At 39.0% G+C, this 20,373-nt stretch overlaps 2 protein-coding genes across 2 annotated transcripts; both read right to left on the bottom strand.

The window, feature by feature from the left end:
* Positions 1-6,444: 6,444 nt before the first annotated feature.
* On the bottom strand, positions 6,445-7,530 carry BDKRB1 (bradykinin receptor B1). Its single transcript, XM_009998039.1, has one exon. The coding sequence runs from the start codon at positions 7,528-7,530 to the stop codon at positions 6,445-6,447; it is 1,086 nt and encodes a 361-aa protein (XP_009996341.1).
* Positions 7,531-14,217: 6,687 nt separating this feature from the next.
* LOC104389085 (B2 bradykinin receptor-like) lies at positions 14,218-18,999 on the bottom strand. The gene is made up of 2 exons (XM_009998040.1): positions 18,138-18,999; positions 14,218-15,365 (listed from the first exon to the last, which is right to left on the bottom strand). The coding sequence occupies exons 1-2, from the start codon at positions 18,997-18,999 to the stop codon at positions 14,218-14,220; spliced, it is 2,010 nt and encodes a 669-aa protein (XP_009996342.1).
* Positions 19,000-20,373: the final 1,374 nt, after the last annotated feature.

Below are 20,373 nucleotides of genomic sequence, written 5' to 3' on the forward strand. Positions count from 1 at the left end.
CTGCTGAAAGCAAGCCTTCATGGTCAACTGTTTGGTACTACTGCAGTTGCTGCAGAGGATCAAGGGGCTGATTAGGTACAGTTGGGGTTGGAGCTCGTGCTCTGTGGTTTCGAGGAGCTGAAATACAGGTTTTATACTGTTGGTAGTAAGACCACTATCCTCTCCCCCTGGGCTACTAAAGTGCGTGTATTGGGCAGGCCAAAGAAAAGATGCTAAATCTTGGTATGAACAAGGCCATGTATGGAAGGAAATTGTGTGTCTTTAATACATCACTGCTTCTGATCTGCAGTGACAATTTAGCAAAGAAATACCTTCAAGATTAGGATATGTGAAGCTTTAGTCCTAGTATGCAAATCTCAAAGATTTTTTATTAAAAAAATATTTCCTGAACTTGTTTCTGGTAGGTATTTTCCCAGTAGCTTGAATTTGGTTTTTTTCTCTCCTTTATTATGAAGTCATGAAGAGTACCCCCAGGGTTGGCTGCAGGGATTTGGATACCACTGACAAATGGCACTCTACATATGTTCCCATATACCTGCAATTCAGTTTGTCACATCTTCTGCCACAATTGATTCCCTCTTCTGCTAATAGGGCAAGTATAACCTTGTGATGGGTAATTATTTAACACCTGCAAAGTATCTGCCAAACAGAGAAAAGTATTCCTTTCCTCCCATACCTTGGCAAGAAGGAAGTTTGCCTTGATAGATATTTTATGACACTACACAAAGCAGTTTTCTTACAATTCAGTGTTGCTTTGCAGCCCTTCAAATCCAAATGTCTGAGGCAAGACAGAAGGAGACAAAACTGTGCTAAACATCATAACATCTTCTCACAAATAATTTTGGCTTTTCCAGTAGATTACTGTTTATCTGCAATAATGCCTAAACCATAGGGATATTTATGGGGTGTTAATTCCCATCAGATATGTTGTCACCCGTTGTCTGACTACCACTTGCCACGTCAGAGAGATTTGGTGTTCTTGCTGTGTATGATTTGCATTGTGAGTTACTGGCATCCATGCTGGGAAGCTGGCAGGCAGCCAGCAGATAACAGTTACGTGATGTTGGCAAGAGGCCTCCCTCAGAGGCAGAGTGTTTCTTGTGATTCTTGAGAGACTAACTGAAATTTTGCAGAATAGGCAGCCTGATCTTTACATTTTCTCGGTTTTCTCCTGTTTGAAAATGTATTTTGCTTTTCCATTTATAAAATTTAGCATCAAATCTCTATTAATTTTGCAGTTTATCTATCTTTTCAAAACTGAGATTAATGAGTGTCTCACTCTATCATCAGAGCCTGATCACAGGTTCTTTCTCTTCATGAGACACCCTTAACAGTTCTACAATATGTACCAGCAGTTTTGTCATTTGCAAGAGTTTTTTTCAGAAGCTTTATTGCTAAAAAGCATGTTGAGGGGGAGCAGGGCAGAAAGACAGAGCTTCTTGCTTATTACTCTGGCTTTACACTGATGTACTTTTTGATGTTGAAAAAATTATAGTAACTTTTAAATGGTGCGATGATAAGCACTCAGACTCACTGTTTCTGTCTGGGACTGGCCCGTTGGCTGGTACAAACAGGTATAGCTCCAGTAATTTCAATTTACTGTGATACACGAGTTGAGGTTTTGGCCTCTAAACTGTTATTCGCAGAACAATTCTGTTACTGAGATGAGGAGTGCTTAATGGTGCACATCAAATATTTCTACTTACCCTCCTCCCAGTGCTGAATGATGAACATTTCTCACCCCATAGCTACCTGACACGTATGTTTGTCCATACATTAAAAAGATACTCAGACAATTTGAAGAGATTTTTCAGGATTTGGACTTTGCAGTTTATCTGCTGAGCTAGTTTTCTGTGATGGATGTGAGACTTACTCCGTATCTTCCTGTGGGAAATGGTGGTGGCTGGTTTCATTCCTAATGTATGACAGGGAATGTTCTGTGTAGAAGTTCAAATAGCTAAATAGCAATGCATGAAACCAAATAGGAACTTCTCTGTGTGTGAGTTACTTTGCAGGGGAGAATGTCTCTCCCAGCTGTAGCTGTACATCAGAGAGACAATGGAGAATAAAACTCAGCTCCTGAAATAAATATCACTAGCAGACAGTGAAGATTTTGCTGGAACAAACCTGTGATGCACAAGATGAGGATGCCCAAAGAGGGCTTTTTTCTGAGTGATTGCTTTCTAAAGTATTCTCCTGTAGAATGCACTGCAACCAGCCATACGTATGCTTTAAAACTAGGAAGCTATTAATTGATTGCTTTTTACTATGTCATGTCCTGCTGCCTTCGTCCTTCTGGTGCCTCTGGCAGCCGCGCTGCTGTGTGCCTGGGCACAGGGGACGGCTCTTTTTGGAGTCTGGGCACAGCACGGGTGGCAGGGCCACTCACTGCCATCGCCCTGAAGAGCTTTCTTCTGCCATCTCAGGAGCGCTGGAGAGGCGAGGAGTCTGACAATGAGCTGTTTTCCTCACTGGGCCCGGGTCTGGTGGCAAAGTCACGGCCTGTAGTGGTCTCAGCAAGAGATGCTTTCAGCTCGGCTCCTTTTATTTAGTTTTCCTTCTCCTCTCTCTTTTGTCTTGTTTTCTTCTCTCTTCTGTCTTCTTTTCTACTCCCTCCTTTGGACCAGCAGCAGCAGACAACGAACATGGTGACGACCCACAACAATCGTCCTTACCCGCATTCATTGCTTTGCACTCTTAGGCCACCACTCCCAGGCCTGTGCAGCTCCTGATGAAGTCCCAGCCGCAGCCCTTACCCTGCAGTATTGCCACCATTTCTTCTTTATTTTTATTTTTCGTCTGTTACGTCTCTCTATTACAGTCAATTGCAGTGAGAAACATACTTTTGGAGGCCTGTTCTCCACAGCAAGACAAACAGCTCTCTTCCCAGCATGATGATTCCTGGCAGGCTGGAAGCCCATGTGGCTTTTCTTATATGAATGTCTTTTTTCTAGCTTCAGCTTTAGAAATCAATCAGCTGGTTTTGGCTGGGGTTGGTTTTTTTATGTGTGTGTATTTCTTTTGTTTATTTGTGTAGTTTTGTTTTGGTTGGGTTTTTTTTGTTTGTTTGTTTCTTTTCCTGTTTGGGTTTTTTTGTTGTTGTCAAAGGCAAAAGATGATATGAGAACTGTCTACATTTACAGCTAAAGTTTGTAATTTAAGTAGCTTATAAAAATATTTTGACATTGCAAATGCAAATCCAGGCTGTGTCATTCCTCAAGATGGGTTTCAGTGAGTTCCAAACATCACTCTGTTGCAGTAGTGTTAGCAGGATCAAATTGAAAACCAAGACTAAACTGGGCATTAAGATTGGCTTAAACAGATAACAAAAATATAGTCCTTGCCCTAGAGAAATAATGATGAAAATACAAAAGATAATAATTCAATGTAGGTGGATGAGGAGGACAAATTTAATTATACTTGCAAGCTCTTAGGATGCTGGAATCTAGCCTATAAAAGATTGATATTGCAGCATAGAAGTATTTTAGTGATTAACACTTGACAATGTGTATTGGGAGTGTGAGAAGTACATGAGAGGGTAAAAAGGGTGTTTATTCAAAAGAACAAGAGCGGAGTGGACAGTGGAATCTGGCAATATTGGTTGACTGGCTGCCAGACCTGACACTTCAGTATTGATTGAAAGGTGATAGGTGAAGAGTCCTGAAAGTCCAAACAAGGAAATGTTATTTATTGACCAGAAGAGAAGGAGTCAGTGGAGTGATGCACATCTTTAAAAATCTGGTCTTGAGCTGGGGCAGAAGTGACTATGCTCATATCATTACCCAGCAATGTCTGTCTAAAGTGGTCTCTGAGGCTTCAGTGGCTGCCATGCTGGATTCTTCCCAAGGCAGCCTATCTCTAGCTTTACCAGGAGAAGGTTTTCATTAAAGCTTATGCTGAGCCTCCCCTACTACAATTTAAGTTCATTACCTGCTGTCATATACACCTTCAAGGTGGAAACAACATGGCACTCCTGGGTCATATTCAACTTGTAATCTCTGGCTCCTTTTCTGCTGAGTTGCTATTAGTCTCTCACTCTGCACCTTCTATCTGTGCAGTGGATTGTTCCTGATTAAATATAGAATTTTGCATTTGCTGTGGGGTAAATATTATTTAATGTTAATATTTTTCTATATTAGCAAGCTGACACAATCAGTAATGAGAGAAGCTGATCAATTTTTGTTTTGTGGATCGCAAATACTTAATTTGCATACATGCTTATTGAAGAATAACTCGATTTATTTGCCAGTCCCTGTCAAGTGGTTTAAGGTAGTACTTAAGCTGCAGATGCTTTTCCTCACAGTTGTGCACATGTAAAATGTAAGTGGCACTTTTTATGAAAGCTTTTGTTGTTTGAAGAGAATAGGAGGCTTTCCACTGATTTCAGGTTTCTGACTGATTTTCAGTCATTAGCTCGTACCCTAAAAATGCCACAGTTCTCAGGAAGTGTTTTTCTTTTTACTTGTGTACATTGCATAATGTGGACGTGTGCTAGTCAGACAAGACAAGATATTTTTCCCTTTTAAGGTCCCCATGCAAAATTGGAAAATATAACTTCATTTTAAACACTTTTCTTCATTATTTCAGCTGCCTTCTTTTCTTTTCTTTTCTCTTTTCTTTTCTTTTCTTTTCTTTTCTTTTCTTTTCTTTTCTTTTCTTTTCTTCTCTTCTCTTCTCTTCTCTTCTCTTCTCTTCTCTTCTCTTCTCTTCTCTCCTTTATTTTCCTCTTTCTCCACATTATTAAATATTATATATATTAAATAAATGCAGTGTACAAGAATTTACAATATATGGGAATTAGGCTTTTGATCTCAGATGACTTCAGCAGACTTCACATACTGCTGGGACTGTTAATATCTAACCCTGACATTTAGTTTAAAAAAGCCTGTCACAGGAGTGATGCTAATAAAGCTATGAGTGATTCTTCTTCCCTGATCCCTTAATCTACCCTTAGTTCTTAAAGCATCATTACAGAAAGACAGACTTTTAACTCTTCAAAAGGCTTCCACTGTTCAGCTTAAAAAAGTTTGAGAGGATCATTAAAAATGAATACTAATCATATAGATTAAGAAGAAGTGGAAGGGCAGATTTCTCTAATTAAATAAACAATTAATTTCATATTCAAAATGGCAACAGTAGGAAGAACTGCTGAAAATGCAACACTTACAGTGAGCACAAGACTGAATAGGCATTATAATAACTAATTAAACCATTACACAAATGATGTGCTGGTATGCCCCTTTATGGCCTCAACATCTTTCTGGCTGAGCAGGCTGCACTATATCTTCTGTCTTCTTTTTCCATTGTCTGTATGTACACATACTTTTAGAATTATGGGAACAGATATCTCAGTTGCTTTAAATCTATTCTGCAGCTGTGGCTGTCATGAAAAAGAATTTTGTTTCCTTATTGCCTCCTGTCTGGTTTTCTACTTTGTACGTTGTTACTGCTACTGCTACTACTACAACAACAACTACTACTACTACCTTCATTACTATTACTGCTACCAGAATTTATATTCTGGTGACTGCAAGAATTTTTAATCACAGAGCTACTTTTTTGGTCTTCCACAAAAAAAAAGGGAAAGAGACAAAATACAAAATAATTATAAAAACTAACAGTATAAAATGGAAAGTTATGCAGTTTATTCATTTTGGCCCATAAAAACATAAGTATGTATCTAAGCATTTGTCTCAGAGGAAAGACATTCCAAAATAATATAGTATCAGTCAATGACCATCACTGATATTTTAATATATAAAAATTAAAAAGAATCTTTACTTCCTTAATGAGTAATTGCCTAATACTTTACTGGATAAAAAAAAAAGTCAGATTTTGAGGAGAATACAGGGTTGCTTTGCTTTTTTTACAGTTGATGTACACTTTCCTTGTGCTACATTGTTTTGTACAACATTTATGCACTGAATATACTTGAGAAACTTTCCATGTACTAAAGTGAAAGTGCAAAAAATTTAACATATTGTTAAAAATACCTGGAGCTATTCTATACCTGCTCAAATGCAACTATCAGCTGAAGATTAAGCTCATATTATCTCTGTAGTTCACATTATAATTTTAGGTATAATGTTATTGGTGGTATAGTAGTTGTCATCACAAACACAATGCAGTAAAATGTTCAGCCAGCTTATGATTTTCTGTAAAGAAACCATACTTCTGACATCCAGCCAAAGAGTTTTTCTTTCAAGTGACTAATAATTAATAATTTAGATAATTTGGTATAAAATTCTGGCATCACATGTTATGCATTTGGATGTATAACACCAAAAAAGAAAAGCAAACCTAAGGACAAATAAGCAGTCAAATTATTTGCTTTAATAAATAATTAGCTCAGTCTGTGAATGCCAGATCAATAGAATTCATATTCATTTTCAATGCCATTTGAAAGAAGTTGTGATATCAAGATGAAGATGGAAATGAGAACCATTAGGTTAAGCTGCTCCTGACTGGAAACACATTGAAATATGAAGACTTTTCTTTGAATGATACCCAGCTCAAAGGAAATCCACTGGGAATAAATTGTGAAAAAACTTCTACAGCCTTTTGCCTGAAGTATTTCCCAACAAAGACATAAATCACAGGGTTAATGCAACTATTGGTGATAGCCAGAGTATAACCAAACTGCTCACCAAAGTTGAGCAGTTCGCCCCAGAAGCAGCCTTTTATTACGTCTTTCTCAAATAATATATCAAGGAATACAAAAAAATGATATGGAGTCCAGCACAAAAGAAACATCAGTACCACTGCAAAGATCAACCTGGTAGCCTTTGTGCCTTTGTGCTCCTTGCAACATCTTGTTCTGAGTGCTCTTCGTTCCCTTGCTTTCTTTCGTAGGGAGCGGATGGTAGAGAAATTAAGGAAGATGATGGCTGCAGATGGCAAGGCAAACCCCACTATGTTGAGTACCAGGCTTTCAGCTGTTATCCACGATGGGGTGGGGAAGTCTAAAGCACACGCTGAAATATTCCACTCGGGAAGGTATTTCACAGTCCGAAACATAAAGGTCGGGACACTGAGAAGGATGCCAAAGAACCAGGTGATCAAGCAGATCCTTCTGGCCACAGCTCTCCTCCGTATCCCTCTGTGGTTCAAGGTATGAACAAAAGTCAAATAGCGATCCACGCTGACTGCCACGAGCAAGTAGATGCTGGTGTACATGTTCAGGCTGTTGGATGCACTGGTGCTGCGACAAAGGAAGTTGCCAAACGGCCACTTAAACTCATTCCTGATATTCTCTGCCCAGAAAGGGAGGCACATGAGGAAGATAAGATCAGCAACAGCTAGGTTCATAAGGTAGATTTCAGCTATCTTCAGGGGACTCTTGTGCAAGAAATAAGTGAAGAGAACAAATATATTTCCAAGCATTCCAAGAATGCAGATGGTGTCAATATACTTGGGTACTACATAATACACGATTTCCCACCAGTCCTCCAAGTCTGGGCAAGTACTTAAGTTGCCCTTTTTCTCTCTCTGGTTTGAGGAAGGAATGTTCAGTAGAGGAGTTTCAGTCATTCTTTTTTTTTTTTTAAATTTCTTTTGTTCAGAAGTGAACAGGAGACCTCTTTGGAATGAGAGAAAGAGACTGCAAAAAAGAGGCATAAAATTCTGAAAGTTAACTCCTATCTGTAGTTTAACAAACTTAACTGCTGTAAATTCTTTACTAGTGCTCACTGACTATTATAGGCTAGATCAATCCATGCCTTGTATGTGCAATGCTGGGAAATGTTCCCATTATAGACGAGAATGTACCTTCATATTCTACGAAATTTTCTCTCTTGGAATTTCCTCTCTGACATTTTTTCAAAGTGCCACAGAGGAAGGAAATTGCTAATGTAGTGTAAGTAGTTCTTTATGCCTCCTCCAGACTAATGACAGACACAGTCTAATTCCAGCTCCCTAAGAGTAGTAGGAGACATACTGGTGACACAAATCTGGCGTTGCACCCTTTACTGCCCTTTTCTTACCCTTATTTTCCATGCCATATATAATTTGAGCTGGATGATGTCCATTTCCCAGAACTAGGAGTGCTGCTCACTCTCTGTGTGCATTACTTGTTTGTTTAACTGCATGTTCTTTTTTCCTTCTCAGTCCCTCCCATCCTGAAGTTTGGATTCAAAATTACCATTAGATTATTCAGTTTATTACCCTCAACTCTCAGTGACTGTAATAATTAAACACTGATTCCCGCAAAATATTTTCTCAATATATTGTCTGGAGGGAAGGGATCTGTAGCTCCAAATACGCAGCACTCTTTTTCCAGTTCAAAAATTTAATCTGAGTTCAGCTGGAGAGAGGCAGCCCCAGCCTCCAAAGCATTTAGGCTTTTATAGCACTGGCGATACCTTTCCTTCTCTCTGGTAACTCCGGGCAAGATTATACAGGAATGGGAGCGTGGGTAAGACATTACCCTCCCATGAAAATCTCCTGGGCTGCTGGAGCTGCCTTCTATGGTGACTTCATTCTGCTGATGTTGTTATGCTTGATGATAGTGCCTGGATCTTTTTTTTTTACATGTTTTTACATTCAGTCTCAGAATTGTTATGGTAGGCAAGACATTACTGAGCCTGTGGTGACATCTACTATTGCAGTATTTCATATCCACGTGGAGCATGTAAATCATAAAAAAGAATGCATTTAAAAAAATTAATATTTTGCAGTCAGTCATCCTGAATGTTAAAATTCTGCTACAGCTATTTACCTCTGCTCTTCCAGTTTCTCAATTTTTGCACCAAGGAGACAGTTATGGATGGAGTTTCTGAAGAGAGCATTTGGGACCATCATTAATTTCTTTTACATGTATGTACAATGTACAACATTGGTGATGTCTGTATCTAGGAAGCTTGCACTACTTACCTCTATGCTGTCACTAGGAATTAGTTCACAGAATCTCAAAATATTTGGGGTTGGAAGGGACTTCAAAAGATCAAGTAGTCCAGATGATCTTTCAGATCATCCCCCTGCTAGACCAAAATCCCCTAGAATATGTTACACATTCATATATGTTACAGGAACATATCCACACTGGTTTTGAATGTCCCCAGAGAATCATGTACTAATATTCCACATAATGCATTTTAGTATTTAATGCACTAAACAGTTTACATAATTTCAAAATTAAGGGAGCAGCAATGTTTTATCTGAGTTCACAAACTCATTGAAGCTGACAGTGGTGTCAGGGAACTTGGCTACAACTGAAGTTAACAAGCCTCTCTGGCTTTGACCATGTTTGTTTGCAACACTCCTAATGTCATCTAGTTCACCAACAGTCTCATGCAAACTAAGGAAATTTTAGAAGATCTAAAACTTCAGAGAAGATATATAAGGGAAATAAATAGCTGATTAGCATCTGATAGGCTATTTGTGAGACAACAAGAGGTCATTTGTGAGACAGAAGGAATGTAACCTTTTTATGATAGCGGACTGGCTAAGGTGTGAGAGCAATGGAAGAAAATCTGGGACATTATACATTAAAAAATGATGTAGGAGAAAGATACCAGTTAAACATTTCCTTTTGTAAGCAAAAGTATTACTTGTACTAAATACAGAGGAAGAAAAAATGCTTATTTTCCTTGCTGGTCTATTTCCTGATGATTTCTTGCTATTAACTCATGCCAGTCACTTTGCACACTTCATATGTGCTGTCGGGGCTGGAGCCATAAATTCATGCTGTCCTAACCTAAACACTGCAGGAACATTAACCTTCTGTTGCACCCTAGATCTCAGCTGTAACTAAATTTGGTTTCTTTTTCAGCTAGCAATTATGTTTCCGTAAGAGTTTGTCATTGGGAAAATTTCATTTCTTCAAAGAATTTTTCTTCAGTAAGTATTTTTAAGTATTTAGTGCTGATGGACAATTAGCTGTGTGAATGGGTTTCCATTTATGTACTTAACAAATTCCAGTCATGTTTTATAAAAATAATGAACTTTTTTTTTTTTTTTTAGTTTAAGCTGATTAAAAATATTTTAAAAGATCACTTGGAAAGAGATCTTTTTCTATCTGTAGTTTAAAAAGGCATTTAACTGCTATAAATTCTTTAGTAGTACTCTCTGACTATTACAGTCTAGATCAATATATAGTGGGTTTTTTTGTTTGTTTGTTGCTTTTCTTTTTTTACTTTAAGCTCATTAAAATATTTTAAAAGTAAAGATTACTTGGAAAGAGAATCTTCTGCAAACAGCCAAGCATGCTCTGCTGTACAGAAATTTCAGAAAACAAGTAATATTTTTACACATCAAGACAACTAACCCTGACATTCTGAGTCCATTCCATGGTGAAAAAGAAAGGAAAATCTTACTAGAATGCACAGATCAGAACTGAGAGCATAAAAGATGCTTCTAAAAAAAGAAGTCTGATCAATAACTTAAATAAAAGCAAGATATTAAAAACAGATAGACATACCTACTCCTTGTCCTTCCTTGCAATTTATGCAAAGTCTCAAATCCAGAATGAGTTGGTGAAATGCAGTACAGAGGTTACTGAGAGAATTCAAACACTTATCTTGAGGCACGACTGAGTGAGTGAGCGCTGTCTGAGCATTTTGTTGACATATACTATGTGTGTGATGTTACATTTTGGAAGAAAGCCCCAGATTAATTTTCTTTTTCCTTCTCCAAATGTTTGCTGTAGTAATTTTCAAGGCATGTGAAATATTTTGTTCTCATTGTGAAATCATACAAGCTGTATGTCGTGACTTGCCCTCCTGTAACCACTAAATAAAGCAGGTCCTTGGCAATTAAAAGCTCTTGATTAAGAAAGGATATCCGTAAGAATAGCAGTGTTATCAACAGCTCTGATCCTCCCCCTCAGTACTGATGCAAACAAAGCCAAGCTTTGAACCAGGTTTTCAACCTCTCCTTAGAAGCCAATGCAAAAGTATCAAGGGTCTGGAATGTTACTTGCTTACTTGAAAACATTTTTCCCATTGGCTACCTACCCAACACATGCACCCTCTTTTAGAATTCTTACTGACTGTGTCCATTCTTCTTGTTAAGTGAGTTAAAATGAAAAGCCAGGGGAGGCTGCACCGTGATATCCCACTATGAACTTCCCTGTCATCATGAGAAATATTTTTATTCTATTTTTTTATTGATTGAAAAGTTACTAAGTTGGAGTTATGCAAACACTGGTAAAATGGACAAATTCAAAGAACTGTTCTGGTTAACACCTCTGCACTGGAGAAAGCTCTAAGGAACTCAACATTTAATTTGAATATTTAGAATATATAAATAGTTATTCTATTTAAAGGGCATCCTATTCAAGCATGTACTTATTTAATAACTGAAACAGTGTAAAAAAATACATCTCAAATGAAGCTATATGCTTCACTTTTGAATATATTTTTTTTCCAAGTCTTGATCAAAACTTTTATTTTGGTGCAGACCTGAAACACAACATTTTTAAACTACATGTTGCCTAAATAATCCTAATAACCTAAAGGAGATCAGTGTCTAAACAACACTTTCCACGCTGACTCATTAAGGTAAGTGCAATACAACAGGAGGTCTTCGTCACAGAATTTCCGAAACTTCCTCTGCTTACGCTGGTGCATTTCTGTCTGTAAGTTGCTTTTCCATAAAGAACAACATTTGAGCAATAACAAAAATTCTGGAATTCATCCTTGCTTGGACATGAATCTCCAAGAGCCGCCAACATCCGCTTTTACTCACAGACTCTGGATAGAAAACTGCAGCTGAGTCTAAAATTTATACAATAAATAACATAGTCTTATGAAACTCATCACTTCAAAACGGGATAAAAAATTGGTTTGCAAATCCAACTCCTTTTTGTGAATCTACTTTCTTATTTTCTATTGTTTTTCATCAGTGTATTTAAAACCTTCTTCAGTGAGGAAGAGAGATTCAAAATTGGGAGTATACATTTGGTGGAAATAGTGAAAACAATTTGGAACAAGTCCACATAAAATGTGCAACTTTATGCAAAAAAGATTAAATGTATTATTTCTTTGCAACTTGAGTCTTCATTTCAACCTGTAGGAAGCATTTGATGATTAGGTTAGAGTAAAGGCTTTAGGCAGAGGGTCCACCCAGAAAACAGAAACTATGGGCTCTTGTGTGCCCTGACCTCTCACAAAGAGAGGTAGTATCTGATATTTCATGGGACCTTGAGCTACCAGCAGGCCGAGAAAAGCTACTGAAAATATTTCAGTATCTTTAGCTGCCTTAATTCAGATTTTAAATTTGAAAGGGCCTGAGGGCAGCCAGCACTGCTCAGAAATGGGCTCTGAAAAGAAAGCTGACCCAAAGGATTGAAAGTAGCTAAAATTCTGTGGTTTCAGCTCACTTTCCTTTGGTACTGTGGGAAGTATAAGAAAGTACCTGCAACAGCTGCGCTTCTGAAAAGTAATTTCTGAGTAACGGAGTACAGGCTAGAGAAGAAAATGGCAGCAAATTCTTTTTCTTCAAGTAGTTTATTTTCTGCTGTACATGCTTACTGCATAGCAAAATAATATATATTTACATGCCTTAAATTAACGTCATATTAATGTAATAACAGTTTTATACTTTGCTTCTTAGTACCAAATACTCAAAAAACCTCTTCCATTGCCTCAATAACCTTTGAATGCAGTTCCTTTAATTTAATGGTTGAGTGAACAATGCGCTCCTGAACAAGATGCTATTGATAACACCGGAGAGAACAGAAAGCCTTGCTATGTTTCATCAATAGGTGTCTTGAACAATACAAAGAATGAACAGCAAAAGTATTTATGACAGAGGATTCTACTGGATTGTTAAAGAAAACCTATGGAAATTGTCTATAAATCACCTACAGTGATCTAAATCCAATGGTTTTTGTAGAGCATCTGCACACTTCTAGAGCATTTTTTACTTCAGTCACTTGAAGGTTTAATATACATTTCCCATCATTAATGGAACTTTATCACTCCATACAAGCTCTGATGAATAAAGACCACACAGTAGCAGTCTGAGTTTACTTATGTCACCAAACTCCATTTCCCTTGGTGGTTCTAAGGCTGTAAACTGAAGTGCTTTGAAAACAGCAAAGCCTGCGTTAATTTCAGAAGATTTAGTATCCTTCCAAATTCAGTTTTTTGATTAAGGTTTCTAGAGTCAAAATTGTGTACTGACAATTGAGTACACAAAGGATTTATCTTCTGTATAAACTCAACATAGATCATAAACCCAGTCCAACCGGAGAAGGGCTATCTTGTACTAAAATAAGTCAGATTAGCTCTACAAATAAAATGTAGGTAGCATTAGAGTCAGAAAAGGCCATTCTTGAATTCTCTGAACTCTTAAGATACCTACTATCTTCAGTTAGATCTCTAAGGCAGTTAGATGGTGCTCTCCTTCGTATTCTCAGTTTCTCCTACACCGGTTGTGCTGAGATGTTATGTTTCCATTAAATCACAGTACAAATATTTATTATATTTTGTGAACATTAAAAACTAAGTCTGTGAGCTGAAGCGCAGGTAACTGACGTTGGCCCACTCAAAAGGAGCGAGGGAATGTTTAACCCCCATTCAGAAGGGGTAAAGAACATCCTGCTGCAAAGAAAACCCAACTAACTTCATGCAGCTGGCCGCAGCCTTCCTTCCACTGTTGCTTTTGCCTTTATGGAGTTGCTTTCCATGCATACAAGCTGATGTAAACCTGTAACGCGCAGAGGCAGAGCAGTTGCAGAAAGGCACAGCTTGTCAATTTAACAACCCCAATAGTTTTGGTTGACTGAACAGAGAAAGTACAAGCCCAGAAGATGCTCACAGCTAAGAATACATCTGAGTAATAGTCCTACAGGATGCATTTACCAGAAATCACTCAAATACAAGTCCTTCTTATAAAACACCTAGCCTAACAAACTGTGCGGGTACCATAAGTAGTTGCACAAGCCTGAAAATAGCTTATATACTGGGGATTTATTCAGAGAACTGCCCACACATGTATGTACATCTCAGAAATGCAAACATTTCAAATGACACATGCATCAAATATTATTCAGCCATGAAAATGTGAAGCACATTACAAAGTAGGATTCAGTAATGAAAAACATTTAATAACATTAGAAGTACATCTCTGTATGGAGTTTCCATTAAGATCCAGCTGTTGAATTTCCACATATGATGAATACTACAACACACTTATTCTGTGAACCTATGGCAGATGGGTATTACCAGGAACTGACGTACCAGGTATGTGTTTTCCTGTAATGAACAACCTGTGCTATTTTTGTAATTGGAAATCAGACTTTTTCCTTGGGTATTCACTTGAAATAGAAGTTCTTAAAGTGTCCAGGGAATTTCCCATCTGCACAGACTTTGATTTTCTGCATCTTTTTGGGACCAGTCCCTCGAAGAATTCCACAGCCTTCTTCTGGAAATGCTTCCCAACAATTACATACAGAACTGGGTTCAGACAGCTGTTGCTAAAGGCACAGTACACAGCGATCTCAGTCAGTATGTCATTGATTTCTTCCAGGCATTTGAAAGTGGGTAGGAAGTAACTGATTGTGTTGATGAAGGTGGTGATCTGGAATGGAAACCAGCAAACAATGAAAAGCAAGAGCACAGCAAGGACCAGCATGGTGGCTTTTCTCTCTGTCTGGACGACCTTCAGCTTTTGTGCCTCACTACTTTTTAAGGTTTTGATAATTTGTGCAGTACAATAGGAGATTATACAGAGCGGGATCAAAAAGCCCACAGTATTCAGCAAGCAGTTCTGGATAGGCACCCAGTAGCTGGCTGGGTAAAGAAGACCACAGGCTGTTATGTTGTATTCTTTGTAATACTGTAAATTTCTGAACACGATTGAAGGTGAACATAGGAGCAATGCACACAACCAGACTACAAAGCTGTTCCATTTGGCACAGACAGCTCGTCGCATCCGTCCAAGAGACATGGTTTTCACCAAGGCCAGATAACGGTCGATGCTTACTAGTGTCAGGAAATAAATGCTGGAATAGAAGTTCATGTTGCTCATTATGTTGACAGCTCTACAGAGAAACAGGCCAAAAGGCCATTGATAATTATTAGAAATATTAATGGCCCAAAATGGTAAAGCACAAACTAGCAATAGGTCAGCAAGTGCCATGTTTGCTAAGTAAATTTCAGCCACTGTGCAGCGACTCTTGTGGAAACACAGGACGATGAGGACAAAGGAATTTTCTATTCCTCCCAGAATAAATATAAACCAGAGGAATGCAGGCTGATAATCCTGTAGCCATTTCCATATTTCTGCATTAACACATTCATATTGATAAAGCTGATGTGCTCCTGAATGGTTGCGGAAATTTGCTGGACTGACTGTGAGCTCCTGGGTGGCCACGATGCTGTAAAGTTGAGTAACATTTTCAGTTCTGATAGAAACCATTTCTGTGCAGAGAAAAAGAAAAAGATGGCATGAGATTGGCACAATGATCACATTGCTGCAAGTGACATAATAAGAAAAGCTGGCTCTGTAAGTGGGGAAACAGAGGGGATAAACAACCAGCACACATTCTATCTGGCAGACTTTTTAAAGACCACCTTTACCAGTCTTTATCACTAGAGCTGAGCTGCAGCAAGTTTTTTTTATTCTTTGAGGACTTTAATAACTACATTTGTATCTTCATGTCTTTATAGACATAATCTCCTAAAGGACAGCTGTACCTTGTCTATCTCTTGTTAAGCTGCTTCTCGTGTGACATGTCCCTAAACACATCACACCTACACCTGTAAAGCAAAAACTGGGTGGAATTCAGTGGTCCTTCCTCCCCACACTCTGCCATATTTTCCCCTAAATGTTATATGACTGTCACAGCAGACATTTAGTTTGCAGCTGTAGTTTGCGTTGAGAAAGCTGCAGGAGGATTGATCAGCATTTGCAAGCAATGCAGCTTTCTCCACTTCTCACGGGAATCACCTGTGCATTTCTGCATCTGTGTTATGATCTCTTTCTGTAAGCAAGTGACGGAAGAGATAAATGGTTGAACTTTTGTAAGGGAATTTGGTTTTAATAAGCTCACAGTGGGTGGGTTGACAGTTTGCTGGCCATCATGTAAGCACAGACCTGCCCATGACAAGGCTGCAGTGAGGCAGTTGAGCTGCAAGAGCACAGTCTGAAAGTGTGGGTCAGAACAGCTTAAGGTCTTACAGAGAGCTATTTATGGGCATAAATGTATGATATGCGCTTACTCATTACTAAAACCAAAGAGAAGTTGAGTGTCCAGCATCCACGCAGTAACATTAAGATGTTAACTGTGGTTCTTCTTGTTGTTCTTGGAGATAATGAATGCTGAGTTATTATTAAAATCCAAAACTAGTTTCCCAGATCTGTATGCATAACTCTCTGGACTGCGTGGCAGAAATACTGTTTGTCTTTTTCCAGGTCTTATAATACCACTGTTTATATTATAATTTTATTGGAAGCTTTTCAGATTTATTTTTAATTAAGATATTTGTCTGATTCAGTTGGTGACTTGGCAGTATAAAGGGAACACATTTGTAATTCCTGAATGGATGAGGTTCCCATTTGTACTCTGCAAACTGGATTTGTTGGTTCAGAAGTGTATGCAGAGACATTTGGCTTTGGATGCAAATTTACGGAAAAATGGTGGTCATATTTTGTGTACTTTGCTTAATTAAGCACTTGAACCAAAAGCAACAATGGAGACCACATTTGGCTAAGTACAGTAAAGGCAGTAACAAAGGAGACTGTCTCTATGCTGTAAAATTTGTAACACAGGTGTCAGGCAGAACAGGTCAACTGCATAAAATGGCAAGTGGGACTGAAAACCTTGAAGTCAAAGAAGCTTAAAAATAGACTAATGGGCACAAACAAAAATGTCAGGAACACACTTTTCTAATGCTTCATAACTTGAGCAAAGGACAATATTCACATAAACTGGGTAACTACATAAATATTCTAGTTCTTGAATTCATTCTCTCAAAACCTCAAGTTTTCAAGCCCATATCTAATGGCAAGAATTTATCTCCATACTCTATCCTGCCTCTTAATTAACTTTGTCATTGTTAGAACCACTTTAATCTCAAGACACCTGTACCCTTTTGATTTCTGAATGTTTTCAACCAGCATCCGGGGAATGGGTTGGTGGAACCTCTTTATTATACAGCATTACACATTGTAGACACCTGTCCAGTGGTCTACGCCTTTGGTGACACTGGTTACCTGGAGTATTTAGGTCCAGTGAATATACACTTGTTTGTCCTATACTGAAAGAAATTGCCATCCACAATGCATTCTGTGCAACACTGCCAATATTCTAATTTATGCCCTCTTTGCATCTTCCAGGTGCAATCAATTGCTGCATGTTGTAAATGCTTTATTTGGAAATATTACTTTTGTTTGAGCTCTTCCAGGCATAGCAGAACACCTGCACCTACCGTGCAGTTTTTACCACTTTATTTGTTCATATTTCAGCACAAGGGAATATAAGCAAATACCAAGGTCACCACTGAAACCAAGATATGCCTGATCAGTTACCATTAGGCCATCTTGGACTAATCTAACATGACTTTATTAGTGAAAAAATAATACTTGCTGTTCATTATAACTTTGTTATTCTTTATTATCCTTCATATATGGATATACTCATTATTTAATATTTTGTTGTCATGTTTTTGAGGTATTTATATGAGACCAACAAGTTTCTAAATGCTTGGCTCCTCCTATCCATGCCTTTTAAAGACAGGCATTGTGTCTTGCACTCTCTGGGCATCCAAAATGTGTCCATTTCCCTTGGTTTCACAGACAAAGAAACTGACAGCAAAGATTTCCTCTTCTAATTCCTAAACCATGCCAGGGCAGGTTATATACAATCCTGCCACTTTGCATACCTCCGTATATCCTTTAATACGTTCTTTCCAAATTCACATAAATCCAAATGTTCAAATCAGCCATCTTAAATACCAGATCTTCTATTCTGAGAGGACTAATGCAGAGTTGTTGTTGCTAGTGACACTAGTCACTAGTGGGCCACCGGGAATCAGGAGGACTTTATGACGCCATCGGTTGGCAACAGTTGTCATTGACCTTTCCTTTTTCCTTTTGGTTCCCTTTGGTAGCAGGCCTAGACTTTCCTCCACTGTCCTATTTTTCTATATTTATATAAAAAAATTATGTTATCTCTTACATCCACTGTTAACTGCAGCTCAAGTTTATCCTGATGTTTTCAATATCTTTGATGTGCTGAGTTTTAAAATGATGTCTCAGATAGCCATTCCTTTCTGTAAAGCAACAGCTGGTATCAAGCCAGGTAGCCTTTGTGCCTTTGTGCTCCTTGCAACATCTTGTTCTGAGTGCTCTTCGTTCCCTTGCTTTCTTTCGTAGGGAGCGGATGGTAGAGAAATTAAGGAAGATGATGGCTGCAGATGGCAAGGCAAACCCCACTATGTTGAGTACCAGGCTTTCAGCTGTTATCCACGATGGGGTGGGGAAGTCTAAAGCACACGCTGAAATATTCCACTCGGGAAGGTATTTCACAGTCCGAAACATAAAGGTCGGGACACTGAGAAGGATGCCAAAGAACCAGGTGATCAAGCAGATCCTTCTGGCCACAGCTCTCCTCCGTATCCCTCTGTGGTTCAAGGTATGAACAAAAGTCAAATAGCGATCCACGCTGACTGCCACGAGCAAGTAGATGCTGGTGTACATGTTCAGGCTGTTGGATGCACTGGTGCTGCGACAAAGGAAGTTGCCAAACGGCCACTTAAACTCATTCCTGATATTCTCTGCCCAGAAAGGGAGGCACATGAGGAAGATAAGATCAGCAACAGCTAGGTTCATAAGGTAGATTTCAGCTATCTTCAGGGGACTCTTGTGTAAGAAATAAGTGAAGAGAACAAATATATTTCCAAGCATTCCAAGAATGCAGATGGTGTCAATATACTTGGGTACTACATAATACACGATTACCCACCAGTCCTCCAAGTCTGGGCAAGTACTTAAGTTGCCCTTTTTCTCTCTCTGGTTTGAGGAAGGAATGTTCAGTAGAGGAGTTTCAGTCATTCTTTTTTTTTTTTTAAATTTCTTTTGTTCAGAAGTGAACAGGAGACCTCTTTGGAATGAGAGAAAGAGACTGCAAAAAAGAGGCATAAAATTCTGAAAGTTAACTCCTATCTGTAGTTTAACAAACTTAACTGCTGTAAATTCTTTACTAGTGCTCACTGACTATTACAGTCTAGATCAATCCATAGTGGGGTTTTTTTTGTTTGTTGTGGTTTTGGTTTTTTTTTACTTTAAGCTCATTAAAATATTTTAAAAGTAAAGATTCATAGAATCATAGAATCTTAGGAGTTGGAAGGGACCTCGAAAGATCATCTAGTCCAACCCCCCTGCCAGAGCAGGGTCACCTAGAGTACATCACACAGGAACACATCCAGGTGGGTTTTGAATGTCTCCAGTGAAGGAGACTCCACAACCTCTCTGGGCAGCCTGTCCCAGGGCTCTGTCACTCTCACGTTAAAAAATTTTTTTTGGATATTCACCTTGAACCTCCTATGCTCCAATTTGCATCCATTACCCCTTGTCCTATCACTGGTCATCACTGAGAAAAGCCTAACTCCATCTCCCTGACACTCACCCCTTATATATTTGTAAACATTGATGAGGTCACCCCTCAGTCTCCTTTTCTCTAAGCTAAAGAGACCCAGCTCCCTCAGCCTTTCCTCATAAGGGAGATGTTCCACTCCCTTAATCATCTTAGTAGCTCTGCGCTGGACTCTTTCAAGCAGTTCCCTGTCCTTCTTGAACTGAGGGGCCCAGAACTGGACACAATACTCCAGATGTGGCCTCACCAATGCAGAATAGAGGGGGAGGAGAACCTCTCTTGACCTACTAACCACACCCTTTCTAATGCACCCCAGGATGCCATTGGCCTTCTTGGCCACAAGGGCACATTGCTGGCTCATGGTCATCCTCCTGTCTACCAGGACCCCCAGGTCTCTTTCACCTACACTACTCTCCAGCAGTTCAGCCCCCAACCTGTACTGGGACATGGTGTTGTTCTTCCCCAAATGTAAAACTCTGCACTTCCCCTTGTTGAATTTCATCATGTTTCTCCCCGCCCAACTCTCCAACCTATCTAAGTCTCTCTGAATGGCAGCACAGCCTTCTGGTGTGTCAGCCACTCCTCCCAGCTTAGTGTCATCAGCAAACTTGCTGAGGGTACATTCTATACCCTCATCCAGGTCGTTGATGAAGATGTTGAACAACACCGGTCCCAGTACCGACCCCTGTGGGACTCCACTAGTCACACACCTCCAACCAGATTCTGCCCCATTGACTACAACTCTCTGACTCCTTCCTTTCAACCAGTTCCTAATCCACCTCACTACCTGATCACCAAACCCATACCTGATCAACTTATCTACAAGGATGCTG

This window comes from Chaetura pelagica, unplaced genomic scaffold, assembly GCF_000747805.2.
Source record: "Chaetura pelagica isolate M959 unplaced genomic scaffold, ChaPel_1.0 scaffold354, whole genome shotgun sequence".
Classification (NCBI taxonomy): Eukaryota; Metazoa; Chordata; class Aves; order Apodiformes; family Apodidae; genus Chaetura; species Chaetura pelagica.